At 45.7% G+C, this 21429-nt stretch overlaps 1 protein-coding gene across 1 annotated transcript in view; it reads right to left on the bottom strand.

Annotated features, from left to right (window-relative positions):
- The window catches only part of MARCHF4 (membrane associated ring-CH-type finger 4), a gene marked incomplete at its 3' end in the record, with an annotated part of 105615 nt that extends 88453 nt beyond the window's left edge, over nucleotides 1–17162 (bottom strand). Inside the window, exon 1 of the mRNA XM_080719932.1 lies at nucleotides 16535–17162. Within this exon, the coding sequence (XP_080576058.1) occupies nucleotides 16535–17053 (519 nt within the window). The 5' untranslated portion in view covers nucleotides 17054–17162. The remainder of the gene's footprint in view (nucleotides 1–16534) is intronic.
- Between the last annotated feature and the right edge of the window lie 4267 nt (nucleotides 17163–21429).

The raw sequence follows: 21429 nt of genomic DNA, 5'->3' as shown, positions 1-21429 counted from the left end.
TTTTGGAGAAGTTTTTTCTTCTTCCTGGAATGCCTTCCACTCTCTTAACCAACTTTAGGTCTGCCGTAGCTACCTCTAGTGAGAAGTTCTCCCTGCTCTCCAGCCTATATTCCCACAGCACTTTGCATTGTGTGTGGTCCTAGTTATACTGTGTTTTAATTGTCCTACTTGTAGTCACATAACTGGCAAAGCTTCAAGACTACAGGATCTGTGTTCAAGTTCACCATGGTCTCCGAATCCTCCACCTAGTTCTGCCCCAAAACAGCTGTTCAATAAACATTTGCTAAATGAATGAACTAGAAATTTTATTTGTGTGGGAGAAAGCCCAAATAAATTGGTTGTCACAGTTTAAATCAAACCCACACACCAGCTTCTACAAGATATCCTGTGGTCTGTGAAGCTAGAACTTCATTTCCTGTGCCTTCTATAACCACAGAGCCTAGCTTTAAACAACAGTCTTTCAACATAAAAGAAATCTTGGGTAATGTCCAAATGCACTGCAAAGTGGATTCACATTTTGTAAAGATTTTCAACTATAAATGTTGAAATAATAGTTATAGGATTAGCTCCAAATTCACTGGAAAGTAAAATTACTCATAAACTCACACTGCTCCCATCCATTCTCCCTCCTTTGTCTCTTCCATTTTCTAAACATTTTACCTTTATGACAATATATTAATGTGTTAGGAAGTGAATGGCTGAGTAGTTCTGAGGCTGGAGAAGAGGAGGAAGAGGAGGGATTTTCTTCCTCTGATAAGGTGCCGATGTATTCACTGATAATTCCCAGGCTGAGAACAGAATATCCCAGCTTAGTGGCTTGCCTTCCATCCGGAGTATGCTAGCTTACCTCTCCAGATCCTGCTTTCTTTCTTTTAAAGATCTAGAAAATAATTTTTGCTTTTCCATCCTAACCACAGAAATATGAACTGGTGGTTCTTCATGTGTTAAGGTATAAGAAAGCTTTGGCATTCACAAGGGTTTCCCAGACTCTTTGGAAGCTTCTGGATTTAAATTCCACTCAATCAACCAAGAGGGTTTTTGAGGAGTTACTACTCCCAGGCAGGTGACCCTCTAACATAGCCAAGCCACTAGGCTCCTATTATAGAAAATCCATTAGTACCAATCCTTGAAAAGCCAGTATTGAGAGGACTGGTCACTAGGGAGGAGTAATTGCACCCCTTCCTTGTCTGTGCCCCATCCACTCAGAAATCACCCAGTTCTCTGAGACAGACTATACTACACCTCGAAGTATAGCAAGGCAATTTGAAAAGATATGAGAAGGATAGAGGATTAGGCCAAGTAAAAAGGAATATGTTTCTGGTGAGGAGAACGGTGGTCATTTTCTCACCTCCATACTTGGATATCCTCTTCCATCTAAAGAATACCTTTTACTTCCTTTCCATCTGACCTCATGCCCACGTGATCACTCAATGATTCGGTTCTCCAGGGTCCCTCTCCAGCTCTCCCAGGAAATACTAGCTACTCCTCCTGCACAGAATGCAACGTGTGCAACCTTGGTTTCGGACACTCATCTCATTGTCTTGGGATTGTGTCCTAGCGTGCCCATCTCTTGGACTAGACTCTGAACTCCTGTCTTACTTCTGGATTCCCAGGGCCAGACACCCAGTTGTGTTCAATGTCTGTTGGAGAAATGGTCACAATAGTTCTTCAGCTGCCCACAGAACTGGTGGACAAAAGGAAATGAACAATAGGATATTTTCATCTTTAAATCATGACCTTTCATGGTAAAAGATCCCTTGAAGAGGTCATCAAATTTATTCCCTTAAGGAAGCAAATTCATTCCCCTCATGGGACTTGCTCAGGTCCTGCCTGTCTTTGACCCTTATCCTCAGCATAATGGTGCCTAAAGCCACCATATCTATCCTCAGCTATCTCCATCTGCCTTTTTATAAAACCTGTTTAATACTCAGCTTTGTTTTTGCTTTGTTTTGTTTTTGGTACCGGAGATGGAACCCAGGGGGGTTTCTACGTCCAGGCTACATTCCTAGACCGGTTTTATTTTTTATTTGGAAACAGGGTCTCACTAAGTTGCTGAGAACCTCACTAAACAGCTGAGGCTGGCTTCGATCCTGTGTGATCCTCCTGTCTCAGCCTCCCAAGTACTGGGATTACAAACATACACCATTACACCTGGCTTAATACCTAGCTTTTGGTAACATTTGTATTAACTGTTATTGCTTGGGTCTGGAATGTCCCCCAAAAGTTTGTATGTTGAAGACAAGGGTCCCCAAGTCTTCAGATATCCAGAGATATCTTTGAGAAGTGATCAGATCACAAGGACTCTGACCTCATCAGTAGGTTAATCCATTTGATGCATGAATAATTTGAAGGGTCTACTCGAAGGAGGCAGAAACTATAGGCAGCAGAAGAATGGTTTGAGAAAGTAGGTTATGGGGACCTGCCCTTGGCTATATCCTATTAAGGGCTCCTTCCTCTCTCCCTGCTCTTTGGCTGCCATGATGTTTCTGCCTTGAAGCCAGCCAATCATGGACTAAAACCTTAGAAAATATGAGCTAAAATAAATATTTCCTCTTCCAAGTTGATTTTTTCAGGTATTGGTTATAACAATGAAAAGTTGAGTAACACATCAACCAAAAATATTATTATTTTTATAATATTATAAAAATTGAAACACATATAAAATAGCAAGAATAGTAGTATAACAGATCTCATGTACCCATCACCCGACTTCAACAATTGCATGCATGGCCAATCTCACTTCATCTAGAGTCACTGTATTCTTTTTAAAACAAACTCCAGGCATTATGTCAAACAGATACTTCTTGACTTGAATTGCATTCACATGAAGGATGAAGATTAATTGAAATCATGAGGAACCTCTCTCTGGGGTCATTTCCCAATAAGTGGGAGGGCTTTTTTAGGGGGAGAATCTTTAAAGTCATGATACATACTCTTTTAAATTGAGAAACTAAGCAGAGAGTATTGTGCAGAATGTCAGCATTGACCAGAGCCTCTGGGCTGTCTTTGGAACAAAGATATGTAAAAGGCAAGAACAGCTAAATGGACCAACCCCCTCAAGTGCCTTTTTCTTCCATATTAAATACTGTATTTCACACCCAGACACATGCCCACCCCCCACCTCTCACTCACTCCCACCCACAAGCAAGCTCACAATAGGAGCAACACCTCTGCACACCCACTCACGCCTGCTCACGTTCACCTGCAGCTGCCTAGTTTTGGCAGCTGTTTCCCAAACGCATTGGAGAAGTGTGAGACCCGAGACTGGAAAGCTTTTCTTTCTAAAGCTTTTCTTTTGCTCCAAGGAGGCTTTAAAATCTGTGGATCCTGGAGGAATCACCACAGGATGATTCAAAATATACAACCCACACTCACTCAAAGTGCCAGCATGCTCCTTTTTGGGTGTCAGGTTGGAAAGTGTTAAAGAACATTACATAATGGCCAATGCTGTTTGTGCTGATGGTTATTAACTCTGTTTACATGCTTAAGTTCGCATATTGGGAAAACTTTCCTGCCCACGCAACACTTTGCATTACTCAGGTGACACCCTGTCACTCCTAAGGCATACTAGGAGTATACAAGATTCAGACCTAGAGAAAGGAGGAAAGCATGCTTACTATCCATTTGGGACAGAGAGAGGTAAGAAGACACCAGGAAGAGAACCAACATTTCTTCTGAGCCCCTTTCATACACTGTGCAAGGTGGTGTCTACTTAAAGTCTCAGAACAGCCGGGCGTGGTGACACACGCTTGTAATCCCCGCACTTGGGAGGCTGAGACAGGAGGATCCAAGGGTTCTAAGCCAGCCTCAGCTACTTAGTGAGGCTCTCAGCAACTTAGTGAGACCCTGTTTCCAAATAAAATATAAAAAGGGTCTGGGAGTATAGCCCGGAGGTAGAAAGCCTCTGGGTTCCACCCCCAGTACCACCAAAATAAATAAATAAATAAAGTCTCAGAACAATTCCTCAAAGTCTATTTTTATTAGCTGTATGCTACAGACAGGTCACACTGAGGTTCAGAGGAACTGGTTGATTTTTGCCAAAGCTAGAATGCTAGAGCCTGCATTCTAACCCAGGTTTTTTGTTTGTTTGCTTGTCTGTCTGTCTGTTTGTTGTGGTACTGGGAATTGAACCCAGAGACACTCTACTTCTGAGCTACACTCCCAGACCAATTTTATTTCTTATTTGGAAAAAGGGTCTGGCTAGGTTGATGAGAGTTTCACTACTTAATGAGGCTGTCCTTGAACCTGTGATCATCCAGTTTCAGTCTCTCAAGTACTATGATTACAAGCATGTGTCACCATGCCCAGCTTAACCTCAGTTTTTCTAACTACCAAATCCATATTTTTTTTCTATACTAGTAAACTCATATTTTTTCCAAGCCTGTGAAACTCCTCCCCTTTTAAATTATTTTTATTTTTTAACTTTTTATCTTAAAATAAATTTAAAATTACTTTAAAACACATGCAAAATCCAGGCATGGTGGTGCAGACTTGAATCTCCGTACCTGGAGGTTGAGACAGGAGGATTGCAGGCCAGCCTCAGTGACTTAGAGCTCACTAAGAGAGGCCCTCCACAACTCAGTGAAACACTATTCCCAAATAAAACAAGGCCGTGGGTTTAGCTCAGAAATAGAATGCTCCTAAGTTCTGTTCCCAGAACCAAAAAAAAAAAAGCACATACATACCAAAAAAGCATGCAAAGTCAGGCATGGTGACATACAATTGCCATCATAGTACTTGGGAGGCTGAGACAGAAAGATCACAGGTTTGAGGCCAGCCTCACCAACTTAACCAGACCTTGTTTTAAAATAAAAATAAAAAGGGCTGGGAGGTAGCATGTCCCTGGGCTTAATCCTCAGTACAAAAAAAAAAAAATAGCATAAACTGTTCCCATGTATCCTTCATTCAACTTTCTCAAAGTTAGTTAACATCTCAGACCTATTTTATACTTTATTTGGAAACAGGGTCTCACTAAGTTGCCGAGTGCCTCACTAAGTAGCTGAGGCTGGCTTCAAACCTGTGTGATCCTCCTGTCTCAGCCTCCCAAGAGCTGGGATTACAAGTGTGTGCCACTTATATTTTGGAAACAGGGCCTCACTGAGTTGCAAAGAGCCTCACTAAGTAGCTGAGGTTGTCCAAAAACTGCGATCCTCCAGCCTCATCCTCCTAAATGCTGGGATTACAAGCATGCACCTCCACGCCAGCTTGAAGGCCTGATTCTGAAAGCCCCACCATCCAGCTTCTCAGCCTTTTGGCTAAGACCAAGAGTATAAGTCCCATGTTCTTATACACCATGCTAATTTCTTCCAAAAGTATCTTTGACTCTTTGTTTCCATGGTTCCTATGCCTGAAATAGTCTTCATTTCTTATCTCCCAATTCTTGCCCCAGTTTAATCTTGAATGCTCACTTTTACTGCTGTTCTTCTAGAGAGACTTCTTTTTGGTAGAAGGAGAAATTGGCTTTCTACCAGCCCCAGGTACTACTTCTTCTCCTTATATAGCCCAAAGGAAGAAAGCAGAGGTAGAAGGGGCTTGGTAATTCCTGAGTGCAACCTCCTCCCTTTACAAGCGAGGAAATGATAACAATAGAGACTGATATGCCTTGAGTGCTGTTGAGGGTCAGGTAGCACTCTAAAGGCTCATCCCGTGAGAGTCAGTCAACTCTCCCAACTACTCTAAGAGAAGTGGTACTACGACTGTTGAGGGAGAGACTTCTAGAACTCACTCATCGCTGGATTTCCTGCTTCCAGGCACCCAGAAGGATTACACTCCCCATCGTTGTTGCTGGTAGGCAGACCCATGCTCCTAGATAGTCAGTGAGCTGTAGGCAAAGGAGATGTGTCATCTGAGGGAAACGCTGCGCCATCGGTTCTTAGCGAGTTGTGAGGGATGGAGCTGTTTGCCATCTGTTGCTTTGCTTGGGATCCCTGGACTTCCCCAGGGAAGCCCCTGATTCAACTTCATTCAAACACCCTCTGAACAAAGCTCAGGAGTGGGAATTGATGGTTGTATTAGTCAGAGAAATTAACAGTAACTGGTAACAGACAAACCCCTACACCGCAGTATCTTAACATCAAGTGAGCATCTCCCTCCTCTCACAATCCTGGGCGGGTTAGACTTTTCCATCTGGTGGCTCTCCCATCTGGAACTTGCAGCTTTCAGATCACTGAGGCAGGAAAAGCGAGAGATGCAAAAGCCATTTCTTCTTGCCTCTGCTCTGGGCGACACATGTCACTTTCTTCCCAGTTTCATGGCCCTGTGCCCTCCCATATATCTCCTCCTCCACCTCCTCCTCCTCCTCCTCCTCCTCCTCCTCCTCCTCCTCCTCCTCCTCCTCCTCCTCCTCCTCCTCCTCCTCTGTCCAGAGTTCCTTGTGTATCTGAGTATCTCAGGTCTGGTGGACACATTTCTTCTCCCCTTTGACTGCTTCCCAAACACACAGTATTCCTAGAGTAACCATCTACCTTTGAATTACCAAAGCCATTGAGTAAAAATACAGACTCCAGGAACCACCAGACCAGGACCTGGAACTCAGCATTTTACCCCCTTCCTTTAGTACTTTTTAGTGCCCATTTACATTTTATGATGTATTCTACATATACCATCATTTTCTTCAAGCCTAGTATTTATCCCTAAATCTTTTACAATTTTACTGCAATCAATTTGTTTTAAAGGAGACTTTCTGTCACTGCCATAAATGAAAAACTGATAACACTTGACATAAAAGAATAAATAAATGATTTGACTTCTATGCATTGAAATATTACTCAGTTCTAAAAAGAAATGTTCTATCAAACTAAAAAAAATACAAAAAACAAAACAACTAATCAACCAACCAAAAAAAACCCACCAAGACATGGAGAAAACTTAAGTGCATATTACTAACTGAAAAGGCCACTATGAAACGGCTACACATTGTATGATTCCATCTATATGACATTCTGAAAAAGGCCAGACTACATGTCGTGAGTTTGGGAGTGGAAGCAGAATGGCAAACAGGTGATAGTGAACAGACTTTTAGGGCAGTGAAACTGCTCTGTATGATACTATAATGGTGTGTCCAAGTCATTCACCATTTGTCAAATGTTTGGAACGTACAAAACCAAGAATAAAATCTAATGTAAACTATAAACTTTGGGTGATAATGATGTGTTACTGGGCATGGTGGTGCATGCCTATAATCCTAACTAGCAGGGAGCCTGAAGCAGAAGGACCACAAGTTCGAGGCCAGCCTCAGCAATTTAGAAAGATCCTGCCTCGCCGGGCATGGTGGCGCAGGCTTGTAATCCCTGTGCTTGGGAGGCAGAGACAAGAGGATTGCTCAGGTTCGAAACCAGCCATGCTGGCTTAGGAGACCCTGTTTCCAAATAAAAATATAAAAATAGGTCTGGGAGTGTAACCCAGAGGTAGAAGGGTTTCCAGGAACCCCAGTACCACACACACACACACACACACACACACACACACACACACACACACGAAAGATCCTGCCTCAAAATAAAGTTAAAAGGGTAGAGGATATAGCTCAGTGGTAGAGCACTTGCCTAGCATGTATGAGGCCTTAGGTTCAATCCCAAGTATCATGGAAAAGTCAAAATGAATAAATAAGTAAAGCCAGGCATGGTGGCGCACGCTTGTAATCCCCTCACTTGGGAGGTGGAGACAGGAGGATCGCTCAGGTTCGAAGCCAGCCGTGCTGGCTTACGAGACCCTGTTTCCAAATAAAAAGTATAAAATAGGTCTGGGAGTGTAACCCGGAGGTAGAAGGGTCTCCAGGAACCCCAGTACCACTAAATAAATAAATAAATAAATAGTAAAATAAAGATGTGTCAATGTTAGTTAAATGCACCAGTCTAGTGGGAGATGTTGATGATGGAGAGGCAGGAAATCTCTGTATTTTCTGTATAATTTTACTGTGAACATAAAAATGCTCTAAAATAAAGTCTAGTAAAAAAAAAAAACAGATACATACAAATATAAACAAAACAAGATTAACAAGTTCCAGCTCGATGTTGGTGTATATCCAAAGGCTCTAAGTCTGACGCCTCCTCCCTTTGTTTACAAAGGATACCCACAGCATTCTAAAGGTGTTAAATGCATGTTATTACTACAATGAGACATTTCCCCTGGACCTAATCACAAGGCATGAGTCCAAACTGAAGAGGAACAACATTCTCAATTGTAAATCACATTGTTTAATATCATGTCTGCCTGGGAGTTTCTGTCCCATCCTAGATTCTCTGAAACAGTAGTCTAGGGATGACCCTGAATGTGAGCCCCGTGCTATCCACCCCCACACTGGACTGGCCTGTCCTCTGCTGCTTGCGTCACGTGCTCCTCAGTGCACTTGTTCTCTCCTGGCGTCAGGGGACTCAGAGCCGAGGAAAGTGTCTTTCTGCACAGTGGCTGCCAAGCAGAATGCGGTTTATTAATGATCTGTCAGGGACATGGTGATGCTGGATACAGACAAAGAGGTCTATGTTGGTATTGAGGGACCAGGGAGGAGAGGACAAGGTTCAGCAGAGTCAGGCAACACAGGCAGAAAGTCCTCAGGACAGAGATACTGGGTCTTAATATATGTTCCGAATGGTCAGGCACAAAATCAGATGAGATTTTACTGTAACCCAAGCATGGCTTTAGAGTGTCTGATTTTTAAGAGGGTAGTCGGGAACATAGCTAAGTGCTACCCAAAGTCCCTGAGACACGCAGGTGGAATGAGGTGAACATCGTTTTTATTCCGTGAGCAGTTATTGTCTACCTAGATTTGTGATACATCATGTCAAGTCCTTACAAGTGTTCAAGCTCAGTATTCTATCCAGTTATCCTAAAACTGGATCCAAGGAAGTTAAATAAGTAGGTCAAGATCATCCAACTTTGGAAGGGTCCTATATGGGAACAAAATACATGATCCTTGGACTTCAAGACCCGTGCTCTTCTCATTGATCTGAAATAGAATGAGGAAAGGTCTGTTGTTGGCTGAGGGGTCTCAAGCCGGAATAATGATCACTATGGTTACTAGGAAAAGAATCATCACTACTTGTCATTAGAGAATCAGAAATGAGATGGGATATCAGCTGGGCATGGTGGCACATGTCTGTAACCTCAGTTCTTGAGAGGCTGAGACAGAGGGTGGCAGGTTGGAAACCAGCCTTGGCAACTTAGTAACCTCAGCCACTTAGTGAGACCCTGTTCAAAAATAAAAAGTAAAAAGGTCTGGGAGTATAGCTAAGTGGTAAAATGCCCTTGGGCTTAATCCCCGGTAACAAAAAAGAAAAGAAATGAAGAAAGAAGGCTGGGCATAGTAGCATATGCCTATAATTCCAGTACTTGGGAGGCTGAGATAGGAGGATCACAGGTTCTTGGAGGGCCAACAACGTAGTGAGAATGAGGAACATAGTGACACCCTGCTTCAAAACAAGAAATCAAGAAATAAAAAAGGGCTGGGGGTATAGCTTGGAGGTAGAATGCCCCCGTGTCAATTCAGAGAGACAGAGAGAGAGAGAGAGCGAGAGAGAGAGCGAGAGAGAGAGCGAGAGAGAGAGAGAGAGAGAGAGAGAGAGAGAGAGAGAGAGAGAAAGAAGAAGAAGAAGGAGGAGGAGGAGGAGGAGGAGGAGGAGGAGGAGAGGGAGGGAGGGAGGGAGGGAGGGAGGGAGGGAGGGAGGGAGGAAGGAAGGAAGGAAGGGATTTTAAGGGATTGTCCATTCTCCTTATTTGGTATTTTAATTTATACACACCCACAGATGCATACATACACACACACAAACACACCACACACACACACACACACACACACACACACACACACATTTTCTACCATGATATATTACAGGCTAAAGATAGCATTCTTAGCTGGGCATGGTGATACACGCTTGTAATCCCAGCATTTGGTAGGAAGAGACAGGAGGATCATAGTTCGCGGCCAGCCTCAGCTACTTACTGAGGCCCTTTGCAACCCAGTAAGACCTGTTTCAAAGTAAAGAATAAAAAATAGGAGTGGGGCCAGGCGTGGTGGTGCACGCTTGTAATCCCCGTGCTCGGGAGGTGGAGATAGGAGGATCGCGCAGGTTCGAAGCCAGCTGTGCTGGCTTAAAGAGACCCTGTTTCCAAATAAAAAAAGTATAAAAATAGGTCTGGGAGCATAGCCCAGAGGTAGAAGGGCTTCCAGGAACCCCAATACCATAAAAAAATAGGACTGGGGAGTGTAGCTTAGAGGTAGAATGCCCCTAGGTTCCATCCACAGTACCACACACACACACACCAAAAAGATAGCACTATTAATCTGGAATAAACATGTGTCAAGAGGGTGGAGAAAGGATCAACAAATACTAAGCCTCTACTGTATAGAGTCCTCTGCTAGCCACTAGAGTTGTTTGTTTTAGAAAGATTCTTTGGTTGTTCATTCTCCTTAAACACAGCCAAAGTAATCTTTCTATATGGAAAATAATTTAATCTGTTCTCCCCAGTAATTCTTCAGGCAAGCCCTGAAAAAATCTTCATAAGAGCAATTAGCTGAGTCCAAGACTGGGCCCATGTATCCTCTGATGGGGCAAAAACTCATTCCTTGGGTCATAAAGTTGGACAGAGCTTTTATTTGCAGATTCCCCACCTTTATCTGACAGTTTATATCTACCTGGAGCTCAAACTATAATTTATTCAATTTTGTTCTTTTGTCATGAGGCAGTCTCCTCGTGTGCATCCTACTTTTGTTTTTAACATACACAGAGGGAGGTATCAGGTGTGTGTTATAGGTAATATACATATACAAATCCTAGCCAACATTTGATACATCTCAGGAGGGGGATGGGATGCAGCTCAGGCCATACAGCATTTGCTTGCCAGCTCCTTTACATCCCGGCTCGCTTCCAACTTGGCTCCTTTCCCAGCAAGAAGCAGCTCACTCATTCCCACACTTCTTTGAGTATCTCCTCCCCCTCCAGCCTACTCCCCTCCCCTCCCCCAACTCACAGGCCACAGCTGGGCTTCTCCAACATACCAGCTGGAAAAGAGAGCAGAGAGAGACTCCGGATCTTTCTCTTTTCTTCTCCCAGGCTCTTCTGAAATCCACATTTCATAACCTCCTGCCCTACCAGCAATATTAAGTTTCTGTATGAGGGGCTCAGCTAGAAGCCATAACCAATAAATTAGTCAACATACCCCAAGCTGATGCCGGCAGGTAAGTGAAGAATTCTTCCAAAGTGAACAAACACTGTGTGAAGGATTGACAGACAACTGATCTGTGAACGGCTCCCAAGGGTCAAGACATCAGGTGTCTGCCTTCCACCCACCCCACGTTCTATGAACATGAGATAGAAACACTCATAAAACTCATGTTTTATTCATGTGTATGCATGGCCATGTGTGTGCCTGTAAGCAATAAGTAGATAAAAGTGTGAAACAGCCAGGGACCTGAAGGTGGGGTTTGAACATCCTTACACCATCTCCCAATAAACAATCATTATTAAGGGCCTTGAGTGAAGAAAGGTATCCTTGGGGCTTCCCCTTTAAGTGGCACCAGGACTGGTGGTAGTAGGAACAAAAAGGCAACAATAGAACAACTGAGGGTGGTCATTAGGCTCCCCATGCCCAGGATGGTTCTGTATCCTTAGGACCACTGTAGCATTTGTTGCTTATTGGACATGAAGGGCATTTGATCTCCTATCATGGTGCGAGAATGGCTGTTCCCTCTTAGGGCAGGTGAATGAAGTGAAGAACTACTTATTGTTCATGGGTTGATAGAAACAGAGCTCAGACACTCCAGCTAAAGTATCCATATTTGTGCATCCAAATTTTTTTTTTTTATGAAGGATGAAGTCAGTGGTACTAATAGAATCAGAGTGACATGTGGACCAAGGGCCAGACATTCTCATTTGGATAGCACAGAATTCAGACACACCTAAAAATTCTAAATTCAAACCTGTCCTCCAGGTTTCTTTGAAGGTATATTTGTCAGAATGAGGAGATAGAATGCATCATATTTAAGTTTGCCAGCTGGACTTGTTATTTTAAGTCTTTGGGCCGGTGACATGTGACCCTCCATTTATAGTCTCGCCCTAAGGCCCACGAATGTGAGGTGCAGGTCTGTTCTTTATGGAGACCAATATTAATAAAATAGGCACACTAATAAACGTAAAGTCAAACCATTGTGCCTAGAAGAATAAGTATACTATTTGGGTCCCTCCTAAAATACTCTACTTGATTTCTATTCCCAGGGTTCTCATTGCATCTTGGGGTTTCCAGGTTACTCCTAGGCCCCCAAAAATCTCTTATTCTACTTCTCAATAACCCCCAAACACTGAGACATTATATGCTATTCTTTTTTTCCTCTGAACAAAAATACTCCAAGAAAGCCATCCCCAAAAGAACAAGAAAGGTAGACAAGCTTGTTTAACTCCAGAGTCGTCTTTTTGCTTTCTGTTAGGTCCTCAACAGGCCCTTCCCACGTGCTCCTGAGTGTCATGGTGGATATCATCCTTGGGCCCATCTCCAGGCCCTCCATAGCTGCCTGGCCTGGGAGGTGGCTCACCTCTTCACCTCTTTGTGAAGGGACCATGTGTCTCAGATCTCTTCTGTTTAACCTCAGCCTTGCAGCCAAAATACATATCTTCTCACTTGGCCTTTGGCAGCAACAGAGAAGCTTCCCTGACTAATTGGGGAAAAGGTAGCAAGTCCTCCCCCACTCCTGTCTCTCTGAATAAGCTCCCCATCCACTAGCCACTTTTAAACATACCTCTCTCTCTTGTGCCGGTATTACTGTAATTTACTCAGGCTCACTGTCTACATGTTCTTGATCTCTGTCAGACCCTGTGATGTCTGGGTTAGACTGGGACATTCTAGCAGGCAGGGCCACATCTACTGTGTATCTCCAGCTCCTGCTCAGCACAGCAGAAGGCATGGGTAGGTGCGTAATAAAGACTTTGGTGGCTGAAATAGATGAGCAACACTTTGTGCCCAGAGCATTGTAAGTGCAAAAAAAAGCACTCTATGACTGTAGCCATCCCTCCTGCCAGCCGGTGAGCTGGGGCACATTTCCTCAATAAAGCAAGGGGAGGGCTCCTTTGCAACTGAGATAATAGGAAAAAAATAACAAAATGCTGTCACAGCACTGCTCTTGTAGTATTGATTGATTTGATGCTCAGAATAATCTTATGAAGTGGGGACTATTATTATTTTACAAGTGAGGAATCTAAGGCCAGAGAGGCTGAGTAACTTGTTCAGCCCTTCAACTGGGGCCATATAGATTTGGAGATCTTGGCTTATCCATCATGGTACACTGTCCCTTGAGATGGACCGGCACAGCTTCAACCACAAATAAAGAGTGTCGAGGGGTGGGAGTGCCAGCTAGGCTCTTTCCTACTCTTTCATGGGCCCTTAACTCCTGTCCTCCATGGATGAATGGCTGAAAGGGTGACTCTACAGTAACTTTCCATCATGTAGTCAAATGGGTTCTCAAAGTGCTGGTTCACACCCCATCTCCCTCTCCTCCTGTGTTCTCATCTGTTTTGCAAACATGCTAACCCTGTTCACATTCAGGCTTTTGAGCTTACTATTTCATCCACCTAGAATGCCCTTCCCCACATCTGTGCATTGCTGGGTTCATCTCAGTATTTGCTGGACACATTTTTCAGAGGCTTTCCCACCCTTTCCTTTTCATTCCTGACCAACTCATTTTTCTGTCTTGGTTTTATCTCACTTGGTCTCATCATGGCACCACAGGCTATCAAAATCACCTTATTTATCTATGAGTTTACTTATGTATTTCTATGTCTTCATTAGAATGTCAGCTTCAAGAGAGCGAATATCTCATCTCTTTTGTTCACTCCTGGAGGCTTAGTGCCTGGAACAGCATCTTGTGCACTATAGGTTCCCAATAAAAATTTATTAAATGAAGGCAAGCATGAATGAATGAATGCAAGGTCCTTTGCAGATATGTGCAAAGGTGGAGCTAGCAAGACCCCCCCTTTCCCTTCACCATATATGCTGCACATATATTCTTTGCAGGAATAAACCAAGTATTTTTGTAGTCTTTTAGCTCTTAAAGCAGTAGCAAATGACTAAGGTAATGGGTGGGAGAGACGGTTTCTAGTTCCTTTGTTTGGACAGGGAAAAGACCAAGACACTCAGCTACTGAAATTGCAGACATCTCTACCTCTAGGACCATATGTATACAATTGCTGGACAGTTCTCTCTCGAATAGAAATTGAAATACAGAAATATCAGCCTTCCTGTCCCCCCAATTTTTCTCTCTCCATCCCCCTCTCTTTCCTTCTCTGTCTCCATCTCCATCTCACTTTCTTCTCTAGAGTTTAGCCCTATCTCTTCTCTTTGTCTCCCTTCCTCATTGAAATGCTGTGAAGAAAAGCAAGAAGAAATCAGGAAACCGTGTCCTCTGCACCTAATTACTCTGATTACCACTATAACACAATCCCATTAAAACCTCTCAGCTCCTGCACATAGTAAACCTCCCAAACAGCATGACCATGTGTAAGAAGTGCTTGATCTGATCCAGTCTTAATGCAGGGACGACCCCACAGGCCTCCCACATAATAAGAGAACCCATTCCTCTATTGGCGTCAGCTTTTTTATTCAATGCTTTACTTCAGACACACAGTACAAACAATGAACAGGAGGGGAAGCTCCTGACCTATGACCAGACCTTGTACTGCATGAAGACATTCATGATATTGTTAATGGCCTCTTTTCTTTTTTCAAATAAATACATTATCAAAATACATTCTCATTATATATGAATCTCTCCCAAGGTATGCTCACACTCCTTGTCTTCTGGGCCCTCCAGAAAAAAAAAAAAAAAGACAACAAATGGTGCCTCATGGAAGTTAGAAGAGAGGCCCAGAAGTATACAGCTATCTAAAGGAGTTCATACAACACTTACTGAAATATGACCCCAGGACATGTTCCAAATCCCATAATTTTCTAGAAAGAAGCATGCTCTTGCCAGAAAGCACACTCCCAGCAGCCCCTGTGGCAGGCACACCTGAGCCACTCAGCCAGCTGGGGAAAAAAATATCTCAGGAAGTTAGGAAGCTAAATAATTCTTTATTTTGGAAAAATGAGGATCTTGACTGGGAAGATCCTGACCCACAGCAACCCAAAAGGAGGCTCCCTTTTGCTGTTGACCGAGCCACCCTGCTCTGGAGCACTGCCAGGGGCTTGGGGTTAGTAGTGGAGCACAAAACCAGAAGAAAGGTACTGAGCAGGCCATCTGGACCTTCTCACCTAACTGGAGTTTTCAACTTTGAACATCTTTTTCTTTTTACTTTGTTTCCTCAGATAATCCTGGTCACACAAAGGAATCCAGCCCTCAGTTTCTCAGGGACATTTATTCACATTGAGATCTCTCTATCACTTTCTCTCAAATTTTCCAGGCCGCAGCCCCGGACATCTCTGGTCCCTGAAGAGCTTTGTCTATTCAGAGCAAAGAGAAAAAAAATGGATGAAAATGTCAGCTAAGCCCACATCACATAAAGCCTGCCTTCAACAAGAGCGGGCCAGCTAGGAGCAGCAGCGTGGCATTGGACTGCACCACCGCTTGCTCAAGTCCTCCCTCCACTTAGGAAACTACTGAAGGGGTGACTGATGTGAGCACATAAACTCCCTCTCACTGGAATCAAATATTCCTTTTCCTGCATCACTAACCATATAAGATTTTCAGGTGAGTTTTTTCTATCTGGCAGTGTATGGAAAGTGTTTTCACAACCCATGGCTCTCAAAGAATGTACACATGCTAACCAGTGTTCTCGATAGTGGGTTGTGAGTGGAGTAATATGTGAGGTGTCTGAAAAGTCTGAATGGCAAACCTGCCAGGCTTGAGAAAGCTCTGCTCTTTGAGATCTTGGCATCCACTATCCTGGATGGGAAAAGTTTTAAGGGACTCTCCTAGTCAATGTGAATTAGGCCTAAAGTAGAGTCATAGATATGAAAGATTCCATATTTTCTTAAACTTACTCCACCACTCCCTGCCTTCAGCAGAGGAAAACATGAAACTGCTAAGAAGTGTCTTAGCAAAGTAAGGTAGTCTCAAAGTGGAAAAAAATAGGCTTATTGGATTTCAACCTATGAGACAGGGAAGGAACAAATTGTTGGCATACTCCAGAGGGTGGAGAAGTTTGAACATGGGGCCAAAGATGATCTGCGGGAAACATCATCAGCAAAAAAATCAGCTAAAAGTGTATCTTAGCAGCAAGAAGGAATGGACCACCAAGCCCCTTTATTACAGTGTTCCTGTATCTTCTATCCTAAAGATGTTTATAGAACTTTTGGGATGGAATTGAAGACATTAGTATTGGTAGAAAGATGCAAAACCCAGAGTACAAGTGAACCACCATACAGACCCCATCAGAAACCAGACACCTATTGGGCAAATGTAACCACAAGTAATATCACTGAGGAACTCTTCAAACTTACAATCCTTGACACTAGCAATGTCATAATGGTTCCCCAGGGCAAGCAGGCGAGTAGTCACCTGCAAGACCTGGAGATACCACGAGGAAGCCTTCAAAGGGGAAAAGAGACTCACCTGCTCTGGTCCCTGGAAGCAGATTCGGCAGAGTGGAGTCCTCATGCCACTGTCCAAGCTACTGCCCAGTGAATAGCCATCCTCAGGCTTCTCCTTACAGAAGTCGTCCGAGGAGGCGCTGCTGAACAGGGAGGCAGGTGGCTCTGTAGCTGAGCCACCCCAGTCATCTTCCACCGAAGAAGGTGGCAAAGGTGGTGGTGGGGGCAGAGGAGGGGTCTCCCTGCCCACCACTTCTCGAGGGCCTCTCCAGCCTGCCCACCCCCCGGCACCCAGAGCCGGAAGGGTGTTGTTGTTGGCTGTCACGCCGGGGGGCTGGGGGTCGCCGTGCATGGGCAGGGGCGCTGGAGGGGGGCGCCGCAGCAGGAAAACCTTTAGGTCATTGAAGAGCATGCGGCAGCGGCACTTGAGGAGACCCTGGTGGCGCAACATCTGGGGAGCTGGGGTGTACGTTCCACAGCAGTACCAGCCACAGCAGCAGCAGCAGCACCACCAGAGCAGCCCTCCCAGGGGCATCAGCATGTGCCCACAGGAAGCAGAGAACCCAAGAGGGGCAGCTGGAGTCTCTGAAGAAGGGAGAGGATGGGCTCTGGGGTCCACAGTGTTTCTGTGTTACTGGAAGAATCTCCTTTCTCACTGGATCTTCTTGCAACCCCTCCAAGCAGCAAAGTAAACTGCTCCCAGGACTGAGAACTGTGAGTCACTGGTTCTGAACTCTACCTGGAAAATGCAAAACAAAAAGTTTTTCTTGCCTTCGAAGCTCAACCCAACCTCTGACTTTGCTTAAGGTGTCTCCTTTCTGCCTTTGACCCTAGGACACTGGAAAAAGCAGGGCCATCAAAGAAGCTTTGAGGCTGGGCTAGTAAAGCCTGAAGCTTGAGGTCTAATTGTTAAAAGTTCCCCAGGAAAGAATTTACTGGGTTCTTCTCAAACCCCCAAGGCAGTGCTAAATCTTTCATATATATGGGGGTAGGAAAGATTATAAATCACATTTGGAGTGGATTGAGTTGGGTTTAGGGGGAAAGTGGCTCAATTAAGAATTAAGGACTGCATGTGTGAAACAGAAAAGATAGTTTTCTTCAGGTAGTAGGAGGAGACTGGCTGAGGGAGATGAGTGGGGGAGGAGGCTGGAAGAAGTTTGAATTCTCTTGGGCAGAAAACTGGAGCAACTGGCCCCCCGGAGCACCAGCGTTGTTTTTAAGAGAGCAGTTAGGCAGAGGAGGAAAGGTTGCCGGTGAAATTGAGCGAGGGACTTGAGCTTTGCCTATTCAGCCAAAGGGCTACACGGAAGAGAAGAAAGCCACTTTGACGATTAGAGGTGGGGACATAGGGGATTGTGGAGGAGAAAAGGAAGGGAGAAAGAGAAAAGACCCTTTAACCCTCGAAGAGCCACGTCCTTCCCGAGCATGAAGACCCTGGCTAAAGGGTGTGTATGCGGGGGTGGGAGGGCTGAGGAGCAGAGAGAAGGGGTAAAGAGGGGCGTGTGGGAGGGGGCAGGAAAAAAAGAATAGTTACATGATCGCTGCCCCTAGCCCACTCCTGCTGCAGTCTGTAAATCCGAGGTCCCCTCCCCTGGGTTCCATCAAAGGCCCCTTCGGGCGAGGTGAGGGCGCTGGGCAAAGGGCAGGTCCGGGTGCGCGATCGGCCTCGCCTTCTCCTCCCCTTCCTCTCCGGGGTCGTCGCCGCCTTCCTCGGGCTCCGGGTCCGCTCGCGCCCGCCGCCGCTGCTGAGGCTGCAGAGGTGACCGCCGGTCGGCGTCCGGGTGTCTCCGGGGCGGGGGCTGCTCCGGCCGGTCCCCTGGCTGCTGCCCGCCGTCGGTCCGGCGCAGTCGCGACTCCCGGCTTCATGATCCTCCTCCTCCTCCTCCTCCTTCCCGGGGGGCCGGCCCTGAGCCCCCGCGCCCGGGCAGTGCTGCCATGAAACCAGAGACGAAGCCGGCGTGAGGGTGGGGGCGGCTGGGGAGTGAGGAGGGGGGATGATCGTAAGCGAAATAATACTAATGTGATAATTCGGTTCTCCAATGATCAGGAAAGAGCGCTTCTCGTGGGTGGGGGCGGAGGAGGGCGGCTGCCGGGTCTCAGCGGCTCTGCCCCGCTACCCCCACCGAGGGCGGCCGCGGCCGGCGCCCAGCCGCCACCCCCACCCGCCCCTCCCTCCTCTCCGCCGCCGCTGGCTGGCCGGCTCGCGGTCGCTACCTCTCCTCACAGATGCAGCGAGGTAAGGCTTGTTTGCGGTGCCAGCTGAAGGTGGGGAGGGCGGGGCGAAGCCGCGTGGCCGAGGTGGGAGGCAGCCGGCACTGGGCTCCAGCTCGGTTCTCGAGACTCCCCAAACACGTATATAAATATATATCTCTCTTATGAAAGCCCAAAGGAAGCAAATCAGAATCCGGGCTGCTGCCAGGTGCTGTCTTCCGCCGTTGCTCAGCACCCGCCGCCGCGGCTGCTGCCCCCCTGGCTCAGTTCCCAAAGGGGTGGTGCTGGGAGGGAGGCGATGGGCGCTAGGCGGACGGTCCGAGGGCTGGAAGCAAGGTTCTCGCAGCCGAGCGGACGCCCAGCGATTCCCACCGCCGCGGCCGCGGCCGCCGCTGCTGCGTTCAGCACCCGGGGCGAGTGGACAGCTCCCACCCAGACCCCGCGCGTCACGCCAGTGGGGGTCTGACGCAGACTCCGCCGAGGGCTGGAGGAGCGAGAGGAGAGGAGCCGGAGGCGCAGGGAAGAACTGCGCGAGGGAAGCGAATGGGGAGGGACCAGAGGGAAGGGAGGGACCGAGAGGGAGGGGTTTAGGAAAAGAGGCAGGAGGGAGGGGTGAAGAGTGAAGGGCCAGGAAGGCCACCGCGAGGCAGGGGCGTGAGTTACCTACTCAGGCCTGCGTTTCCAGGCTGAAAAGTGTCAGCATGGGTGGTACCGTTTATGCCCACTGGACACTGTCCTCGCCCTCCTCGGAGCACACACAGAGACAGCTGCCTCTCAACCTGAGTCCATTTCCCTGTCTCATATAAGCACGTAAAGTAGACAATGGGTCTGCAAGCTTTGGAGGAAATAAAGTTTTGTGACTTCGACATCGAGGCTACGGTTTCCTGGAGACGGGGTCCCTCCCATTACTGAAACCTCCTGAGAAAGAAATGTTTGAAACCTTCAAGCAGAGAGTAGCGCTATTTAAAAAAAAAAAAAAGACTTTCTTCCTCTAGAATTTAAGCGTCAGTGGAAAGTGGTTTTCTGTTTGAGTCCATTTTGATTCCAGGTGCCTAAGCCAATGCCACGTGGTAGGCTAAGCATTTGGGAGGTGGCTGTGGCCGTCGGCAGCACACTCATCATTCCACACCTAGCCTTCTTTCAACCGTGAATCATAAGAATCCAGAGCTTTATTACAACCTCATCTCAACCAGTATTCCCAAACTCCCCCATCCAAGCCTTTTATTGAGCCACGGGCAAAGAGTAATTTGAAATGAATTTTAATTTCCTTTCCCTTTTTTCTGCTTCTGGCTCATGGCATCCTACCCTATCCTCCTCAAGGAGTTTATACTTGAGTAGAAAAGTGTCCCTAAGTGTGAAACGCTAGAAAAAGAATGCTTAAAGTGGTCTATATACATACTCAATATTTGCAGCTGTAGACGTTGGTCATTTAAAGTTTAGGATTAATTTATTTTTTATTTTCTATTTTTTGTGGTACCGGGGATAGAATCTAGGGGCATTCTACCACCAAGATACACGCCCAGCCCTATTTTTTTATTCTTTATTTAAAAATAGAGTTTCACTGAGTTACAAAGGGCCTAAGTATATGAGGCTGTCCATGAACCATGATCCTCCTGTCTCAGTCTCCCAAATGCTGGGATTAAAAGCACGTGACGCCACACCAGGCTCTACTTTCTTTTTTCTTTTTTTTTTTCTTGGTGATACTGGGGTTCCTGGAAACCCTTCTAGCTCTGGGCTACACTCCCAGACACCTATTTTTTATATTTTTATTTGGAAACAGGGTCTCTTAAGGCAGCAAGGCTGGCTTCGAACCTGCGCGATCCTCCTGTCTCCGCCTCCCAAGCACGGGGATTACAAGAATGTGCCACCACACCTGGCTTGGCTCTACTTTCTTGATCCTAGATTAATCAATCATTTAATCCTTGACTAATACACACACACCTCTAGAGTATAGACTTCGGGAAGACATTCCAATGAGTCATCTACACAGCTGTGCTAATGCCTTTAAAAACACTAAAGCCATGGACAGAACAGCCTGCAAAATCTCTGCACCAAAATATCATTGGCATGAAGTTCAGCCCAATGAATCATAAGAAAACTACCCCTTTGCTGACACCTCCATGAATGATTCATTCCTAAGCGCTAAGCAGCAAGGACCTATGTCTGGGTCTTGATTAACCCTGCACGGCTGCTTATCTGAATCATGCTCCAGTACCCACTACGGATGCTGAGATCCTGCCCAAGATGAGTGGTCTAAACATGATGCTGATGCTTTTAATAACTACAAAATGATACTTAAATTATTGCTATCTGCATGGACACAGAGCTACGAAAGCAAACTTCTTTGTGTTCTTTGTTCTGTGCTCCACATCACCCTGCATCAGCCTCTGGCATTATACAAATTATTATAAAAATTATTTCCCTTCATATGACTCAGAGCTCCTTGAAGGGACCAGTATTTATGTTTTGTGTCAGCAGCATGTAACACAGCACCTGAGGTCCAGTAGATGATCAAGAAGACAACTCTAAATAAATAGCCCTTTGTTTCAATGAAGATACATTTTTCTCCCCTTCAGTCTAGATGCGTATGTATGAGTACCATCATATATGGCTGTATATCTGCTTTCTCTAAAATTGTTTTTAGGGGCTTATGCACATACAATGCTGGTTTCAAGTGTATTGTACAAGTAGATTGGAGCTGGAGGT

The sequence above is a fragment of the Muscardinus avellanarius genome (genome assembly GCF_963383645.1).
Source record: "Muscardinus avellanarius genome assembly, chromosome: 2".
NCBI classification, from domain to species: domain Eukaryota; kingdom Metazoa; phylum Chordata; class Mammalia; order Rodentia; family Gliridae; genus Muscardinus; species Muscardinus avellanarius.
The sequence above is the reverse complement of the archived record's forward strand: the minus strand, read 5'-3'. Positions and strand labels throughout refer to the sequence as shown.